The 17,960-nt window shown below is 43.7% G+C and overlaps 1 protein-coding gene across 1 annotated transcript in view; it reads right to left on the bottom strand.

Moving 5' to 3' along the window:
• Positions 1-3,274: 3,274 nt before the first annotated feature.
• Positions 3,275-17,960, bottom strand: part of ehbp1 (EH domain binding protein 1) — a 191,363-nt gene continuing 176,677 nt past the window's right edge. The window contains exons 22-24 of the mRNA XM_080782946.1: positions 16,340-16,413; positions 6,027-6,141; positions 3,275-4,612 (exon numbers count right to left, since the gene is read on the bottom strand). Of these exons, the coding sequence (XP_080639072.1) occupies positions 4,522-4,612; positions 6,027-6,141; positions 16,340-16,413 (280 nt within the window). The 3' untranslated portion in view covers positions 3,275-4,521. The remainder of the gene's footprint in view (positions 4,613-6,026; positions 6,142-16,339; positions 16,414-17,960) is intronic.

Genomic DNA, 17,960 nt, shown 5'->3' with positions numbered 1-17,960 from the left:
ATAAGGCTCGATTTCTCCTGGGCAGTTTATAGCCTATATGGTGGAGCGGACAGCGACCTGGTTGTGTGATGCATGATGTGCTCTATACGAGGTAAGAAACTATTCCCGTTTTTCTTTTTATAACTATAAATGGTTGGCTTTGTTTGATTTATCAAAGTTGGAGTCTTTTAATGTTTCTCCCCTGCACGCGTCACTCACATGTGAATTGATTTGTCGCTTTCATTGAGCGCCGATATAATTAGGCCTTCCGAAACACAATCATTTATGCTCAATGGCTGTTATACGACCAGTCCAGATAACAGGAAATAAATAGCTTTATTGAAAATTTGACATTGATTCGTGTAAATTGTATAATTAAATCATAACTAGCCTACTGACATAAAACCTAATTTCAGAGTCGGTATTAAACAATAAATAAATAAAAATCAACATTTAATAATACATAATATACGCATGTTAAACGGGTGTCAAAATAAAACCAAAATCTGTCCCGAGGAGATAAGACCTGAAATAATTCGTTCTTGGCAGTTCTAGAAAACATTTAGATGCTGGCACACCGAGTACAGGCACCCTGGTGCACAATTATATACAATCATACAATCATTATATACAATCATAGCCTTCTGACGGCGTTTAGAGACACGGACTCCGGTGATTTGTTAAAGGCTATACCAAACAAACGTCCTTCGCCGGCTTGTGTTGTGCGCCATTACGCGCTGGCTTTATTCGCCAGATTATATGGCCGTCTAATAACACAAGCTAAAACAAAGCGCCTGGGGGGGATGTAATATGGACAGTCGATCCCAAGCAGAGAAGCGATCAGCAAATTAATTTGAAAGTATCAGAAAAGCCGGGGAGGACGTCCGCTGTCAAAACCTATTTTCCGTATTTAATCGGGGGATGCTGACTGTGACCGGGTAGCTCTCCATATCCCCCCCCCCCCCCACACACTCCCCCCCCCCCCCCCGTATAACGACCGAGGGAAAACATCTGCTCCCGTACAAAGTGATTTCTCTAATCTTCCTCATAAGGGAAACGGCTCAATGCGGACCTCAAAGAAAAAAAGAAAGGGGGAAAAAAAAGAAAGAAAAGGGGAAAAAGGACCGCAAATTTCTAATTTATAAACACGCATAAACCGCATGGGAATTTAACAGAGCAGCGAATAATAAGCATTGCTAAAAAGCTGCACGAATAGTGCACTTAGCCTATGTCACACTGCTACATGGGGGGGGGGGGGGGGGGATTGAATACAATAACTTATGTGTGAAAAAACTTCATAGAGTTCGATAGGGATTTAATTATGGCTAATTTATAGACAAATAACATAAAATGTTTGGCATATATATATTTTTTCTTTTCATATATTCTCCATAAACATTCAGTATAGTGATACTCAACCTCAGGCCCGCGGGCCACATCAGGCCCGCGGGACCATTATGACTGGCCCACCAATGAAAATCTAAAAAAAAGAAGAAAAAAAAATCTGGAAAATGAAATAAAAATAAATAATCTTTAATTACATTATTATAAGTAATACTATTAGAGTTGTACTATTACTCGAACGAAAATAAAAGCTTGGGGGGGGGGGGGGGGGGGGGAGATGCAATGCAAATGAAAGACATATACTGTGTATCCCTATTCCCTGACATCATTTTATAGCTAAACGGACAGAATTCTATTTTATTTGAATGATGAAACCCAGCTGCCATTAATAGTTGGAAATGGAAATGGAAATTGTGGAAATTGCGGAAATTGTAATTGCGGAAATTGCGGAAATGGTGTAAATGGAAATTGCGGAAATTGCGGAAATGGAAATTGAGGAAATTGCGGAAATGGAAATTGCGGAAATTGCGGAAATGGAAATTGCGGAAATTGCTCTTCACTTATAGCTATCTATTTTCAGGTAGATTGTTTTATTTTACTCAGTCAGCCATATCACTACTCATTTTTTTTCATGAAAAAGGTCATAGCTGGGTAATCTATTTTCAGGCAAATTGTGTTTATTGTATTTTATTTTACTCAGCCATAACAATTTATTTTCTGTTAACCAACTTGCTGGCTGGCAGGCAGGCAGACAGCTACTCATAGACAGGCAGACAGACAGACAGCTACTCATGGAGAATTGGACAGGCAGGCAGTCAGACAGCTACTCATAGACAGGCAGACAGACAGCTACTCATGGAGAATTGGACAGGCAGGCAGACAGCTACTCATGGACAATTGGACAGGCAGGAAGGCAGACAGCTACTCATAGACAGACAGACAGCTACTCATGGACAATTGGACAGGCAGGAAGGCAGACAGCTACTCATAGACAGACAGACAGACAGCTACTCATAGACAATTGGGCAGGCAGGCAGACAGCTACTCATAGACAGACAGACAGCTACTCATGGACAATTGGACAGGCAGGAAGGCAGACAGCTACTCATAGACAGGCAGACAGACAGCTACTCATGGACAATTAGGCAGGCAGGCAGACAGCTACTCATAGACAGGCAGACAGACAGCTACTCATGGACAATTAGGCAGGCAGGCAGACAGCTACTCAGACAGGCAGACAGACAGCTACTCATGGACAATTGGACAGGCAGGCAGGCAGACAGACAGCTACTCATAGACAGGCAGGCAGACAGCTAATCATAGACAGGCAGACAGTAAGACAGCTACTCATTGACAGACAGACAAATAACTACTCATGGACAGACAGGCAGGCAGGCAGGCAGGCAAAGAGCTACTCATGTTATGTTATTATGTTATTATAACAGCTACTCATGTTATGTGCAATAATTTGTGCAGTTATGGAAACAGCTCTTTGTGTTTATGCAAGAAAATGTAACACATTTATTTATTTACATATTGTGTGCATGCACATTGTACTTTATACATTTTGCGAAAATAAAGCAATTGAAAGAGAGAAGTTATCAAGTATCATTAATGTCGTAATTTTATCTACTGGCCCCTGGCCCCTTGCCATTTTTGTAATGTGGCCCACAGGTAAATCTATTTGAGTATCCCTATAGCGTATGAAATTATCCATAATGAAAATGGCATATCCAATACTATTGCACACTGCACTTCACACCAAAACATGAGGATATGAAGTTGACATTGCAAAAGCAACGAGACCATTCTCCACAAAATACAAAATTGATGGCCTTTTCTGCTCGATCAAATCTCCTTGTTGTACCATATATACAGGCCTATTGGATTTCAGAGGCCTAGACGCATTAATACCTCTGGTTATTATTCAAACAGCACAGAGACATCCATATGAATATGAAAGCATAGGGACTTTATTGAAGACTCGGGTTATGACATTGGAATAAATAAAACTGATAGATGGTCACACGGAAGGACAGCTGCACAAAACAAAAGTGGAACTAAAGAGACGTAAAATGAAAAGCAAAACTGTGTTTTCCTCATCTTTCAGTATACAATAAATACAAAGTTCTCAAGCTGAAATGCACATGGTTGTGATGGTAGTTCATACAAGCAAAGCAGCTCTTTCAGGACAAACGGCAATAAATAATATTTCTCTCTCGTTTTCGCGTTCAACTGCATAAATCCAAGGAAAGAAATGGATTTGTTTTTGTTCATGATGAAAATATACAACGTGACAGCTAATAACCCAGACTATCATCTTTATGATCTGAAATGTTTGGTAAACCGCTTTCAAGCAAAAGAGAGAGAGACAGAAAAGACTTAATATGAAAAGTTAAGATTCATGAACTGTATTGTGTTCCCCTTTTAAGATATCTTTTTACAAGTAGAAACGTCTGAAGTTAAGTAATTAAAAGATACAAGTCAAGTAATGAACGTATAGCTTGAAAAGGCTGATATCGTAATAATTCTTTATTCCTCTCAAAAGTACAACTGAAACGTAAAACAGCATCTGTCCAACGGGAAGGGAAAGAGGAAAAGAAATCCCCGGTAGCAACAAACTTTTTTTTGCTGTAGCTACCTCAGACCTAATTGTCATCTCCTGTCCTCGTCGAGTCTCGTTCAAACATTCACAGAGAAGTCTGAGTGCGTCGCCTCGCCAATAAAACTTCTCATGTTGATATTCATTCATTCATTCATTCATTCATCCATCCATCCATGTGAGTTTACCTATTTGCTCATGATCACAACATTGGGGCTTTGCTTTGCTTAGAACCCCTATAGGCTCATCTGCTACTTTATATATCACATAGCTTTTATATTACATACAAGTACCTTTTCCTTGGTAAAGCAAAAAAATGAAATAAAAAAAGAACAAATAAAAATATAGCATACTGTATGTCCATATATATATATACCGTAATTTAAAACTGGGCCAATTTCAGTCAGTATAAAGTTGGTACAAGGAATTGAATGAGCCCCAAGAGCACATTCTCATAGGGGGGGGGGGGGGGTTGACCAAAACAAAAATAACAACTGGATTAGGGTTAAAATAAGCCATTGGAAATGTCTAGGATAACCACTATGAAATAATAATACGATTCCTTTATGGTGGTTGTGTTGTTGTAAATAAGACAATCACTGAAGGACACACTTCTCCTCTTTCTTGGCCATCTTGCCTTTGTTCTGCTCCAGAGTTCTCTCCAGGTGCTCGTCCTCCTCCTCAGCCCTACAGAGGTCAAAAGGTCGAAAGGTCAGAGCCGTATGAGTGAGTGTGTGTGTGTGTGTGTGTGTGTGTGTGTGTGTGTGTGTGTGTGTGTGTGTGCGCGACAGAGAGGGAGGAATCACAGGTAATAGGAATCAAGAGCCACAGTTAAGCCTGTTATATTCTTAGTTGCGAGCCGGTAACCCCCAGGGGTCCTTGAGGGAGTTCCAGGGGGTCCCCAGCTAAATGATAGTTAGGAACCAAATGGACCCTTATGGGTCTATAACTCAAAGAGCGTACAAATGGAACCAAACAGACCCGTTAGGGTCCGTTTGGTTCCATTTGTACACTCTCAGAGTTAAATTAACATTGATTTTACAATATAAATTGGGGTCCCAGAGATAGAAATGCCATTAAATGGGGGACCGTAGGCTAATTCATGCAGGTCAAACCGGGGGCCGTTGAAATGAAAATGGTTGAAAATCACTGCTAGAGCCGTAAAAATCTTCTCTTATGGGGGTCCTTGGCATATATTTTCAAATGGGGGTCAATTTGGGGGTCCTTGATGTGAAAAAGTTTGGGGGAACCACTGATCTAAAGCTCACAGCGTATGAGCCATGTAGTATAAAGCAGGCATTACGGATGGGGGTACAAATGCCAAGTGGTGACCCCCGAGCTCTGACCTTTCACCCAGCCCTGGCACACCAATGGCAGACGTGGCTGCCAGTCTGGATGAGATCCCGCCCCCTGTGCAGCGGAGCAGAGCAGAGCTCCTGTCCCTCCCTACAGGTGTGAGTGGCTGCCATGTGTGCCGCTGGAGGACTTCCTATAAACCTGCGGTCTGGAATGCAACCTGCTCTGCAATGTGCCCTTCCTCTTCTCTCTGACTCCACTTCTACGTCTATGGTTTCTGCGGGCGCCAAGGAAACCTAAGGCCTTCCGAAGCTTAGCTGTGGACTTACCCGAGGAGAGAGGGGGGGGGGGGGGGTTTGAGGGATATCCCTATTCCTGACTGACTTTTTTTAAATTTTATTTCTGTCTCTGTGAACCACAAAATACCTGAAGCCAAGCCGTGCTTGTGTCGATGATTAAAAAAGTAAAATAAAATAATTAACAGGACATCTTCAGTGAGTTCCAGTTTTGTTTTTTTCATGTTTAACTTGTCATGTTAAATCACAAGAAACAAAACCCATACTGGATACAACAAACATTGCATGTTAGATTTATTTGCTATTCCAGTTCATTTGTATCATATCTTTATTTTACTGTCATAAATTCTGAACCACATTCTGAAGCACTGAGAAAACTGTTGCGCCTTTCTTCGTCCTTTTTTCCAAACCACATTCTGAACCAAAATTAAACCAAAACCTGCCAGTGCTGTCAATCTGACAGAAGGACATGCTGTATGAGACAGAACTATGGACTGATGGAGACTTACTGCTTCTCCTGAGCATCCAGATCTCGGACCAGCGCATCCCGTTTGTTGACCAGTATGACCAGTTCATCCAGCAGCAGCTGCTCTCGTCTCTTCTGAGCCTCCGTCTTCTGCCAGTCTGCAAAGACCACACAAAACCAATTTGGTCAATGTTGAAAGTATACATTCTGAGTTTCCAGAAATGAGGGTTAGTACCACCTCCTAAGCAGGGCACAAATTAGGTTCCTGAGAACTTTATCTGAAACTGAGCCGTAGGAGGGATGGTACTGAACTGGATCTGGACATGTGGTCCGCACAAGAACGTGGTGAGCCACCAGGGCGTCGGATTCAGTCTGTGACTGGTATGTCTCAGTGTGTGCCCTAACTCCAGCCATTCTGGCAGGTAACCAACCATATTGTTTGCAGAAGTACTTTTCTATTGTCAACTCAATAGAACTCAAATTGTACTGGTGAAACAATTCAGTGTCAGGTTTAGTTGAAGTTGGACCGAAATCTTTTAGGAAGATTTAATTACTACATTTGTAAATGTAAATACATTTGTAAAATGGTGCAATATATAGGGCACAATTATGGCACCATCATGGACACCCAACTGCGATGGACCTCTTATCTTGTTGATAAAAGTTTTTGAAGGTTTTGCCTCTTCCATTGCGACAGGCGAGTCCCCGAGGACGAGGACATCCTCCTGATGATCTCAATGTGTCAAAGCGGCTGACAGCTCCTCAGAACGCGGAGCGAGCGGTCACGTGTTGGGGCACATGCTTCATGAATATTGACACACCTTCAATGACAGTTGTTAAAAATACAGCCTGACTGAATTAACAGCCACTGTTGGGTCCCATGTTCACTTCCTAATGTGCCTAGTACACTGTCAAGACATGTTGATGTAGCTTGTCTATATTGTAAGGATAAAGTAGTCAGTTCCCTGTCAGGAGCAGTACGACAACTATTGTGAAGCTATCTGTCAACACCATCACTCATTACAGCTGCAGGCTCTCTGTGTGCAACGATGCTGGGATATTGGTTTAAGCAAATACTGAAAGGATGTGTAGTAAAAGTGCAGGTATAATAATATAGTGCTATTATAGGTCAATGCATATCAAGAATCAAAATGTCTGAACAGAAACATTAAATTAATTCTGGGAGAATTTAAGTCTGAGAATTCTCAAAAATGCACACTGGATTTTTACTGTGCAAGGTCATGATTTATTTAGGCGGAGCTTCACACAGTTCAAAAATAAACTGCGCCCGCCTACTTTAGTAGAAATAATTAGTTACCTGTGTTAGTACCTACTTTAGTAGAAATAATTAGTTACCTGTGTTAGTACCTACTTTAGTAGAAATAATTAGTTACCTGTGTTAGTACCTACTTTAGTAGAAATAATTACTTACCTGTGGGCTGTGAGTCAATAAGCGGACTATAAAATTATATATTTTGTATATATGCAGAAACGCTTTAACTCACTCACTGGTAAACGTGTGGTTACATTAATTTAAACTGATACTTAAAGAACTGCGCTTCTTAGTAAAACAAACCAATCACTGTGATTTTTTTTTTTAATTTTTTTTTTTATAAATACCAATATCCAAGCTCTAGAACTAGTTCAGCGTTATCTTTGTTATAGTTGTGGTGTGGGCTCTGCGTTAGAATGATCTATCTATGAAGTATCTTTATACGTAGTTATTGTGCTTGGAGTGAACAGCCCTTAAGGTGATGCTATGTAGAACTGCATTTAGCAGCCCGCCTTAAAAAGAAGCGTTCTCATGACCCTACTTAGTAAAACAAACAAATAGTTGAGCCTTTTTACACCCCCTGACTGCTGTAATTTACTTCCCCCTCTGTCTTTCCAGGAAGGGGACCCACAGGGCCCAGATGGGACCCCAGGTCCAGATCCCCTCAGCCAGTCTCAGTCCCATGGGGGGGGTGAGGTCCTCTCTACTCTCCTGGGGCTCAAATATCCGCCTGCCCCACCACCCCAATCAGCCCCAGATAAACCAAACACCAGGACCCCCCATAGCATAGATTACCCCATGTGGCCCGGGGCCCTGAGGATATTGTAAGTGGGCCGCCAAATCATTGAAAAAATACTAATATTTGAATGATAACATTAATATTAAAATAATGAATGTTAACTATAACTGTAATATACAGAAGTTAAAGCGGGTGGTCAGAGGGGTGGGCCGCACCTATAGATGGACATTTGGAAATGAAAAATCACACCCGTGTGAAGTGAGGAACGCTTTTATCAGTGTACATCATCATGACGTAATGTTTGTGTTAGGACAAAATAGACGCTTTGCTTGTCGACATATGATGTAAATTCTCCATTCATTGTCAATAGCATTTAATTGATGTTAGGACAAGAATCTCCACTATAGCTGAATATGGGAGGGGCTAGCGCCCCTTAAAAATATAAGGCTGTTTTACTCCCATGTTAAAAACATCACAAATGCAAACAAATTGCAGGCCCAAAATATAACGCATGTAATACAAAAACGTATGCATCAGTTGGTTCTTGCGGGGGAGGGGGGAGTTGAGTCAATCTAGTGCAGTCTAAAAACAGGTCTCTGCTGCTGATTGGGCCTATACTTACTTATGCCCTATACTTAATACTTCATCGCATTGCAGTGTTGTGTGTAAATTAGCCAATCAACAAGCTCACAACATGTCACACTGACTCACGCTACTTTTGTTATGTTCTAACATTATTGACAATGTTGGCCTATAATGACAGACGGCAGGTTGAAAGGGACAAAGTACAGTATAGCGATGGAGCCTGTGACGTCAGGTATAGCTCCACAGCAAAATGCAGAAGATGTAAACAATATTGTTGAATAATGTAGTGTGAAGACTAACGGTGTTTTAGCCCTCGATGTTCTGTTATACTAATAAAAAGGCAACAATGTCCGCACCTCCACCGTGCACGTCCCAGTCAGAGTTAAATCAAACATTTGTTTGATTTTATGTGGGAACGTTTAACTTCACCCCCCACCCCGTCCTCTATCAATATTTAACCACCTATTGACTTGAGAAGAAAAGGAATGTTGTAAAATGTCACTCCCAGAATACACAGCGGCTTTATTAAAAATAAATATTTCACCCCTCGTTGGGTTAAATCGCAGTGGTCAGGCTGTGTGCGTGTGTGAGTAGGAGCAAGTGTGGTGACAGACAGAATGTGTGTGTGTGTGTGTGTGTGTGTGTGTTTGAGAGTGTGTGTGTGTGTGTGTGTGTGTCACGCTGGGCTCAGTGTGTTTGTCCTGAAAGGTCTGTGCTCTCTCTTCATTGGCCCGTCGATCCTTTGAAGTCGACCACAGAGCGAAATGAGCACAGTTCCAATATTTGGCTCCGTCCTCTCCTTTCTCTCGTTCTTTCCCTCCCTCGATCTCTTGCTCTCCTTCCTCCCCCCCTCCCCCCCCCCCCTCCCACCCTCCCCCCCCCCCCCCCCCCCCCCAATCTCTCTCATGGAACCAAATTACTCTCCTCTTCGACGTACTCCCGCCATTAGCCTTTGTAGCGCGAGGGCTAATACTTCAAATATGCCAAAAATGTCTGAATGGGTTTTTGATGTATTCGAAAAGACAGGGTGAGAACCAAAGGCTGTGTCAGAGAGGCTATATGGACGTATACTGACATCTGAAGCCTCAGATTCACGCGCCGCGAGTCTGTGCCCGCTCCATACCTCCCACTATACTATCCCACCATCTCTAACAAGGCCCGCCCATCCCAAGGTGGGATGGGCGCTGGCCTCACGGGAAGGTAAAAAAGAAGAAGAAAAAAAAAAAAAAAAAAAAAACAAGGACTTCCTGCAAAACTACAAAACACCCACACTTTCCCCACTTTACCTCACTGACTCCATCTCTGCCTCAGGCCCCTCTTTTCTCCCACCCTCCTCCTCTCCCTCCCTCCATACTAGCACACCAGAGAGGCAAAAGGCCAAAGTAGTCCTGAAGGGACGGAATGAGGGGGTCCGGGAGGGGAGGGGGGCTAAGCATGTAGCTGTCAATCACGTGCAGGCGAGTCCCGCCCCCCTCGTTAGGAAGGTAAACAATAAAGAGGACCGATGAGAGACCAGAGGGGAGGACTGGAGAGCAGGGCAGGCTGGGTAACCAGACACCGGGGAGAGAGAGAGTGAGAGAGAGAGAGAGAGAGAGAGAATTGAGAGAGAGGACACTTGCACTAAAGCCACCTCCTCCTCAATCTTAAAAGGGGAGGAGTGAAAATGACACAGAGAGAGAGAGATAGAGAGGGTGAGAGAGAGACACAGAGGTAAAGAGAGGCAGGGAAGGAGAGAGAAAAGGAGAAAAAGAGAGAGGGGGCGGAGGTTAAAGACTGAGCGCCTCAGAGAGTGACGGAGGGAGTGAGGGAGAAGTCTCCCCTCCTCCTCCTCCTCCCCTGTCTCTGTAGGTCCTGGGTGATCACGTTAGAACTCACATGGTGGATGCTGCTTATTCAGATGTCCCGAGCCGTGCTTGCTCGCCAACGGTAACCATGTGAGTCTGCACAAGGCACACAAGAATGCGCTGGTTCAAATCCCCGTGAACCCCCCCTCCCCCCCGCCAGTCCCTCACATGCTAAATTTATTCAAGAGCGCAAGCTGGTCCAAAGCCCTCCTTTTTTTGTCAAAAGCAAAACAGCGAGAGTGAGAGAGAAAGAGAAATACAGGGAGGGAGGGAGGGGGACAGAGACAGACAGACAGACAGACATAGACAGACACACCTGCAGTGTTTCCACATGCTTCATACACAATTCCATAGAGGTTCTTCAGACCTGTGACAGTGAACGACATCTAGAGTCGCCCAGCCCAATCTCTTTTCTTTTGCAGTGCCTAACTGCTCCAATGACTGGCCACGTGTGTATGTCTGTCTGTTTGGAGTATATGGCCTCAAGACCTGCAATACCACTGGCAGCCAGCCAGCGGTGTTGTTGAGCAGCGTGCAACACTCGGTTCACACAGGTGTGATTTTTTTTAACCTCCTTGTCTTGGTTTCTGTGGATTGGCCCCTAAACTGCCCCTAAACAGCCTAAACTGTATGCAGCAGGGCAGCCACAGTTTCACCAGCTGCACCACCCATATACAGACACATGGCTATAAACAGCATCTAATCTCATGTTAGTTATACTGCACTTGTTCACAGAAGCTAACTTAAGAGACCCCAAACCAAGCCCCCACCAGAAACGGCTGTTGAAGGCACCGGCGGTAGTGGTCAAAACTGGTACTGTAGGCGGGCTGGGCCCAGGTTAAATTCATGTTAAATTAATTTGTGACGTAGGACGTGACGTGGAGGCACCACAAGAACAGTGCGAAGGGACTACCATATAAGGAGCCAACCAATCATATCAACGTTCGAGGGGGTAGTACCCGGAAGACTTCGTCAGTCTTCTGGCTGCTTCAAAACGCCACTGAGCAACTTCCATTGAAATGAATAGCGAATTAGCGGGCTGGGCAGGGCTGTCGCTCCTCATCCGCTCTCTAGATACATTAGAACTCTATGCCACAAACGTGCTCCATCTTCAATTTCCACATTACGATACTGTTCTTCATTCTACACCAGAGGTTGGGCCTGAGGCCCTCACATCTAGAGTTGGGCCTGAGGCCCTCACATCTAGAGTTGGGTCTGAGGCCCTCACATCTAGAGTTGGGCCTGAGGCCCTCACATCTAGAGTTGGGCCTGAGGCCCTCACATCTAGAGTTTGGCCTGTCACACCAACGATCAGAGGTTGGGCCTGAGGCCCTCACATCTAGAGGTTGGCCTGTCACACCAACGATCCCACCAATATGCCCACATATGGAGATCTCTGTATCCGTCAGTGCTCGTCCTTTTACGGCCATATTTATGGAGATCGTTGATGTCATCAGTGTATGCCCATATGTGGGCATACCCCCTTTTGTGCCCATATATGGAGCTGATTTGTTTGCGGCTGATGCCATGACAACACATTGAGATTAGACAACACACTCCATATTTGGGCATAGCCGCATTGGGAACTCTACGCGCGCACACACGCACATGCGCACACGCACACGCACACACACACACACACACACACACACACACACACACACACACACACACACACACACACACACACACACACACACACACACACACACACACACACACACACACACACACCTGTACTGTATATATGCTGGCATGCGGAGATCGATATAGTATAATAAATACAGTACGCTGTAAATTCCACCCACAAAACCCAACAGAATCCCGAGAAAAGTCCTGGACAACTTGTCATGTGCCGTCAACGTGCATAACCCCCGAAAGGGAAAGGAGCCAGCGACATCATCAAAGAGCGCCCGTGTGATAGGATTCTGCGGTGCACCTAATCAATCAGGGTCTCTGGCGCCGCCGTCCGCAACGCATAACAAAGCCCAAATAGATTTACAAACTGGGGGGCGGAGGTGGAGGCGTGGGCAGCGCTGGTTGGTGGGGGGGGGGGGGGGGGGGGATAAGCTTCTGCATAGGATTACATATTGATTTTGAACATATAAAAAAAAACAGCTTATCATATCAAACCGTAACAGGGAAAAACTCAGGGACCCCAACTATGAATAAATCCTTTTTAGACGAGGGGAGAGGGTGTCCACTTTCAAGCACACGCACACACACACAGCCACACACACAGCCAAGACACGTGCGCGCAAGTGTGTGTGTGTGTGTGTGTGTGTGTGTGTGTGTGTGTGTGTGTGTATAGGTGTGAATTGGTAAGCAGATAAAGAGGGCATAGAGGATCCATTTAGAGGCAGCAGAGAGATGAGAGCGGTGGCATACAGATGGCATTTTCCAGCCTGGCATTACACCAAGCAGCTACAAGGAAAGGGCGGAGCTTATCGTAGGGCCATGCCCATAAATGACATCAACATCTATTTGACAGGCTCTGCCTTGCCTCTCTGCCAGGTCTCAAACCATCTCAAAACCAGTTTTATTGGCCATGGATAATTTGAATATTATTGACTATACAAGAAGTTTTGCTTTGGTATTGCTCAGTCAACATTGGAGATATAGAGAGGCAATGGGCAAAAATGCCATACATTTTCAAAAAGTCGATTGGGTCAGGCGGCAAAATTGTCCTCGATTAAGAAATTATTTAATATTTTGAAGAAAAAATGTCTAATCGAATTACACATTTAGGCACAATAATATACACATATACACAAAAGCCCAATACAATGCTGCCCAAATATAGTCATTAAGACGATTTTAGATGAGAGGGCAGTGATCCATGCAGAATTAAACTTATTTCATTTTTGCAGGATGGATATTTATGGTTTCTCAGAAAGCTCTGTCAAACAAGTCCTTGGAAGGCAGCTTTGTGTGACTCAGTTTGTGGAAAGTACATGTAGGATGATAAAGAAAGGTGTGTGTGTGTGTGTGTGTGTATACGTGTGTGTGTGTGTGTGTGTGTGTGTGTGTGTGTGTGTGTGTGTGTGTGTGTGTGCGTGCGTGTGCGCATGCGTGCGTGCGCGCGCACATGTACGCATGCACGCACATGCGTGTGCGTGCATGTGTGTGACTGAGCAGAAATCAAAGGACATACAGGTTCTGAGTGAACCGGGCGATGCGACCAGATCTGTTTCAAAATTTAAAACAAAAATAAGTCACGTGCTATAATCCTGGTGGGTTATTCGACATAGTTCATGATTCTTGCCCACCAGACACCCAGGAGGAGCACTATGTATTAAAATGGTGAGTATGGTATATCCCAAACGTTTTAGCTCAAGACCCAAAAGAGAAATTACACGTTTGCCCGGGGCCCAAACCAGTGAAAATAGCAGATCTACAAGCTCATAACACGTCGCTTCACAACGCATTATGATCTTTTTTATTATTACTTATGAGCTATTTTTAATTACTTCTTAGACATTTGTTTTCTATTTTCTTAAATTTTTGCTTTTTTGGGGGAATGTGTTTTGAAAATAATTATAATTTGAGTAATAATTAAAAACAAAATGTAGGAAACAAAAAATAAATAAAGGGACCTATACGAATGTGTCCACGACCCACAAATGCTCCCGAGTCCCGACCCACTCCAGATAGAGAGAGAGAGAGTTATGGTCAATTTATAAAAAATAAATTCAAAGAAAAGCGTGACATTAACAACATCTAGGGTACAGCGAGGTGAGCGAGCACACGTCACACACCTTGGTGCAGGTGGAAGTGGGATGCTGTTTATACCACATTGTAAAACCGAGGCTGAACACGGATGCTGTTACCACATTGTGAAACTGGAGACAAAATGGACTCTTTCATTTGGATTTTTGCCATCAATGCAATTTCCACAGTCTCTCACCCGACCTGTCTGCCGCGGAATGAGCCGGCTCAGCGAGGCCTGCTAAGCTGCACCAGAGGAATACCAGCGTGGCCAACGGCTCGTGAGAGATGGTTGTAATCTCGGAGTTCGATCGCTGCGAGATTTTCAGCGAGTCAACCTATTAGAATCACCGGGAAAACTCGATAAAAGGCAGATGAATAAGAAAAGCAGATGGGAGCAATCAACCCGGAGCTGGTTGTCTGTCTGCAACGATCCCGCTCGTCTTCTCCTGCTTGGCTGGGAATGTCTGACCCTCCCCCCCCCTCCCCCCCCCCCTCCCGCGTGGCCCAGTTCGCCCTCCTCAGCTAATTACAATTGATTTATTATGGACCAGGTAGCTTATCAGTTGCCCGGTGAAATTACCATGACCGTGTATGTGTGTGTCACTATAATGTGCGTGCGTGTATTGTGAAAATGTTTTACCGTGACTGTGTGTGGCGTTGAATGTGTGTGTGTGGATGGGGGTGTGTAGGGGGTCCGATGTCCAATGTCAAAATCAATTAGCATTGATTGCCAAAAGGTTCATTTTGCCAAAGAGGCCGGCGTCGAAGGGGATTAAACTGACAACTTTGATACCTCACAATGGCTGCAGGTTTTCCCCGAGCCGTGGTATAGCGAACAAGCTCTCAATAGTATAACTACAGGTTTCTTTTTTTTAACCCTTCCCCTGATCCCCTTTCAGTGTTGGTGTGGCTAGATTTCAAATCAGGCATCCACTATTGAGGTCTGGCAAGGAGATAGATAGCATTGATCAAGTATCAGGGCCGCTGAGATCCTTTCAAATAAAAAAGGAAGAAAAAAAAAGCTCTGCGATCTTAATCCTCGTCAAGGAGGGCTGCCTAGGAATTTAAATTAGCCTGCTCCCGGCTAACAATGAAGGCTACACAATGTCAGACTAGTATGGAGGAATTAACAAACAAACATACAACAAACATATTGGAGATAAACTATACTATAGATGCTCTGATGAGTGTTACTGTGAGTACTTTGTCTTCCATTTATTTGAAGTTTTGAGAGTTTTTCCAATTCCTGCTTTTGATATGATATGTATATCTATAGTTAGTAATGTTTTATTTGTTTTTGGGGGGGATGCTCATTGTTTACTAAAAGAGGTTGTTAGTAGCATGAGTTCACAAAGTCAACATGGTAACAATGTGTCAGGAAAACAATAATGGACTAATGATGTTGCAACACCAGGAGGCTATAAGCATTGTTTATCAAAGACAAAATATGTCCTCCCTCCACCATATGGAGGGGAGAACAGGGTGAAATATTCTAGACTATTTCAAGTTTCAACACACCCCAAACAAACACAAAACTCCTCTTGGCTCAAACCTGCTCTCATCTACACATTCATAATGTGATATCTGAAGTTGATGTTCCTCATCAACTTCAGATATCACATTATGAATGTGTCGTATTTCAGACACACCTTGGCACACAGTCACACGCACACACGTTTATGTCACTATACTTCAACATTTTAGCATGGCAATTTTGTTTTTGCGTGCTATTTTTAACCCTGAATGAAAATACACGATATATCAAGATGTGGTCTCACAGGTATAGAGAGTATGCGTGTGACATCATCAGCATACCCGGAGGTTATGCAGGAACGCATACTGAGTGGCAAAAGACTACTTTCTGACCTCGACAGCCCATATACATCCAAACAGAAAAGCCCAATCTGATTGTATTAAACAATGTTAAACAACGTTAAACTCACTTTGCCACTGATTTATGCAGGCGCATACCCTCTATAGTAATATGAGAGCACGCACGCACGTGCACACACACACACACACACACACACACACACACACACAATTGACAGAGACCCTAAGAGACTGGGTTTACGTTAGCAATTCTCCATTTGGTTGTGGATTGGTCCTTGGTTGTATCAGTGAGAGTCACAAAGACCCGACAGAATATACAACTAATAACTTCTATGAACCCCGGATTGATACTGATACTATATTGTTCTTACCTTCAATGGCGAGCATAGCTCTCAGTTCTCTGTTGAGCAGCTCAAAGCGTCTCTCCAGATCGTGTTCTTTCTCCCTGCGGCGGGAGAGAACAACAACAACAACGTTCATCAATATGTTAATGGTTAATCATTAAGCACTTAAAGAAACCTGCAATAAACATTGATTCCACCACTAGACAGGACCTTCCCCTGGCCTCGCATTAATCTACTGCTGCACATACATGACACACACAGTCAAGTGACACACAAGTGTTGTGGAAAAAGTGAAAAATTGTGATGCAAATTGGGACGCCAGGATAAATGCGGTTAAGACATTGTTCTGTTTAACTAATGAATATGGTAAAACATTGATACATTAATGCAGTGACTTTCACAATCTGATTTATTTCCAGAAAACCATTCGAACTAGCATAAATCCTGAGCAGTTGGTACTGTAAAGTCTATAGTAGCCATATTAGCTGGTGATCCAGAGAGTGAATTGCATGCCCTGTATACACGTCTATCTACTGTATTATGATGTGTGCACCTGTGTTTGTGTGGACGCTCTCTGCGGGGGTGTGTGTGTGTGTGTGTGTGTGTGTGTGTGTGTGTGTGTGTGTGTGTGTGTGTGTGTGTGTGTGTGTGTGTGTGTGTGTGTAGAAGCGGGGTGTCGGGCATCGTCACACAAATTCAATTCCTGCCTCTTTCAGTCGTATTGGAAAATGAGCTAATTCTGCCGCTAATAGAATTTGTCCTTCAGAGGAGCCTTTTTTCCCCTTCTCCGCCACAAAGACAGAAATGAAAGGCCTAATAATCAGCCCCCTCTGTCAATTGGCCACTTTAAAGCCTCCCTTTTCCCACCATATAATGTGATTATGAATACTTCAATCTCTCCTTCACTCGTCCCCTTTGAAATCCTAACAGCCGCAAATGGAGAAAAAAGCAGCGTGTGTTATTGTGCGCGTGTGTGTGTACGTGTAATGTCTGTGTATGTGTGTATCCCACCCTGTTGTGGCTCACCACACACAAAGAGACTAGCAATGGAGTTATGATCGCTGCAATTGTATCGATTTCATATTGAGTCTGCATGTAAATCAATGTGGATACAGAGCGACAGAGAAAGAGAGACAGAGAGAGGGAGGGAGAGACCGAGAGAGATGGAGTGGTGAAGCTTGGTGGTCGTATATAGATTATATTCAATTATTCAGTTCATCTTATTTCATTCTTTATGATCTTTCTTATCTGGAGTGTTTTAGCTTGCTGTTGGCTTGTTATTTTGATGTTCCAATGAGACACGTTTTCCACCCCGTTTCCGTTATTTCACACAGCAAACAATCAGCAGACTAATCTCTCAAGACAGATCCTAACAGCAGAATGTGTGAGGTTTACAGCCTTAAAGACAGATCCTAACAGCAGAATGTGTGAGCGCTACAGCCTTAAAGACAGATCCTAACAGCAGAATGTGTGAGCGCTACAGCCTTAAAGACAGATCCTAACAGCAGAATGTGTGAGCGCTACAGCCTTAAAGACAGATCCTAACAGCAGAATGTGTGAGCGCTACAGCCTTAAAGACAGATCCTAACAGCAGAATGTGTGAGCGCTACAGCCTTAAAGACAGATCCTAACAGCAGAATGTGTGAGC

The sequence above is a fragment of the Protomyctophum bolini genome, assembly GCF_963924005.1.
Source record: "Protomyctophum bolini genome assembly, chromosome: 14".
Taxonomy (NCBI): domain Eukaryota; kingdom Metazoa; phylum Chordata; class Actinopteri; order Myctophiformes; family Myctophidae; genus Protomyctophum; species Protomyctophum bolini.
This window is presented reverse-complemented; position numbering and strand designations above follow the sequence as displayed.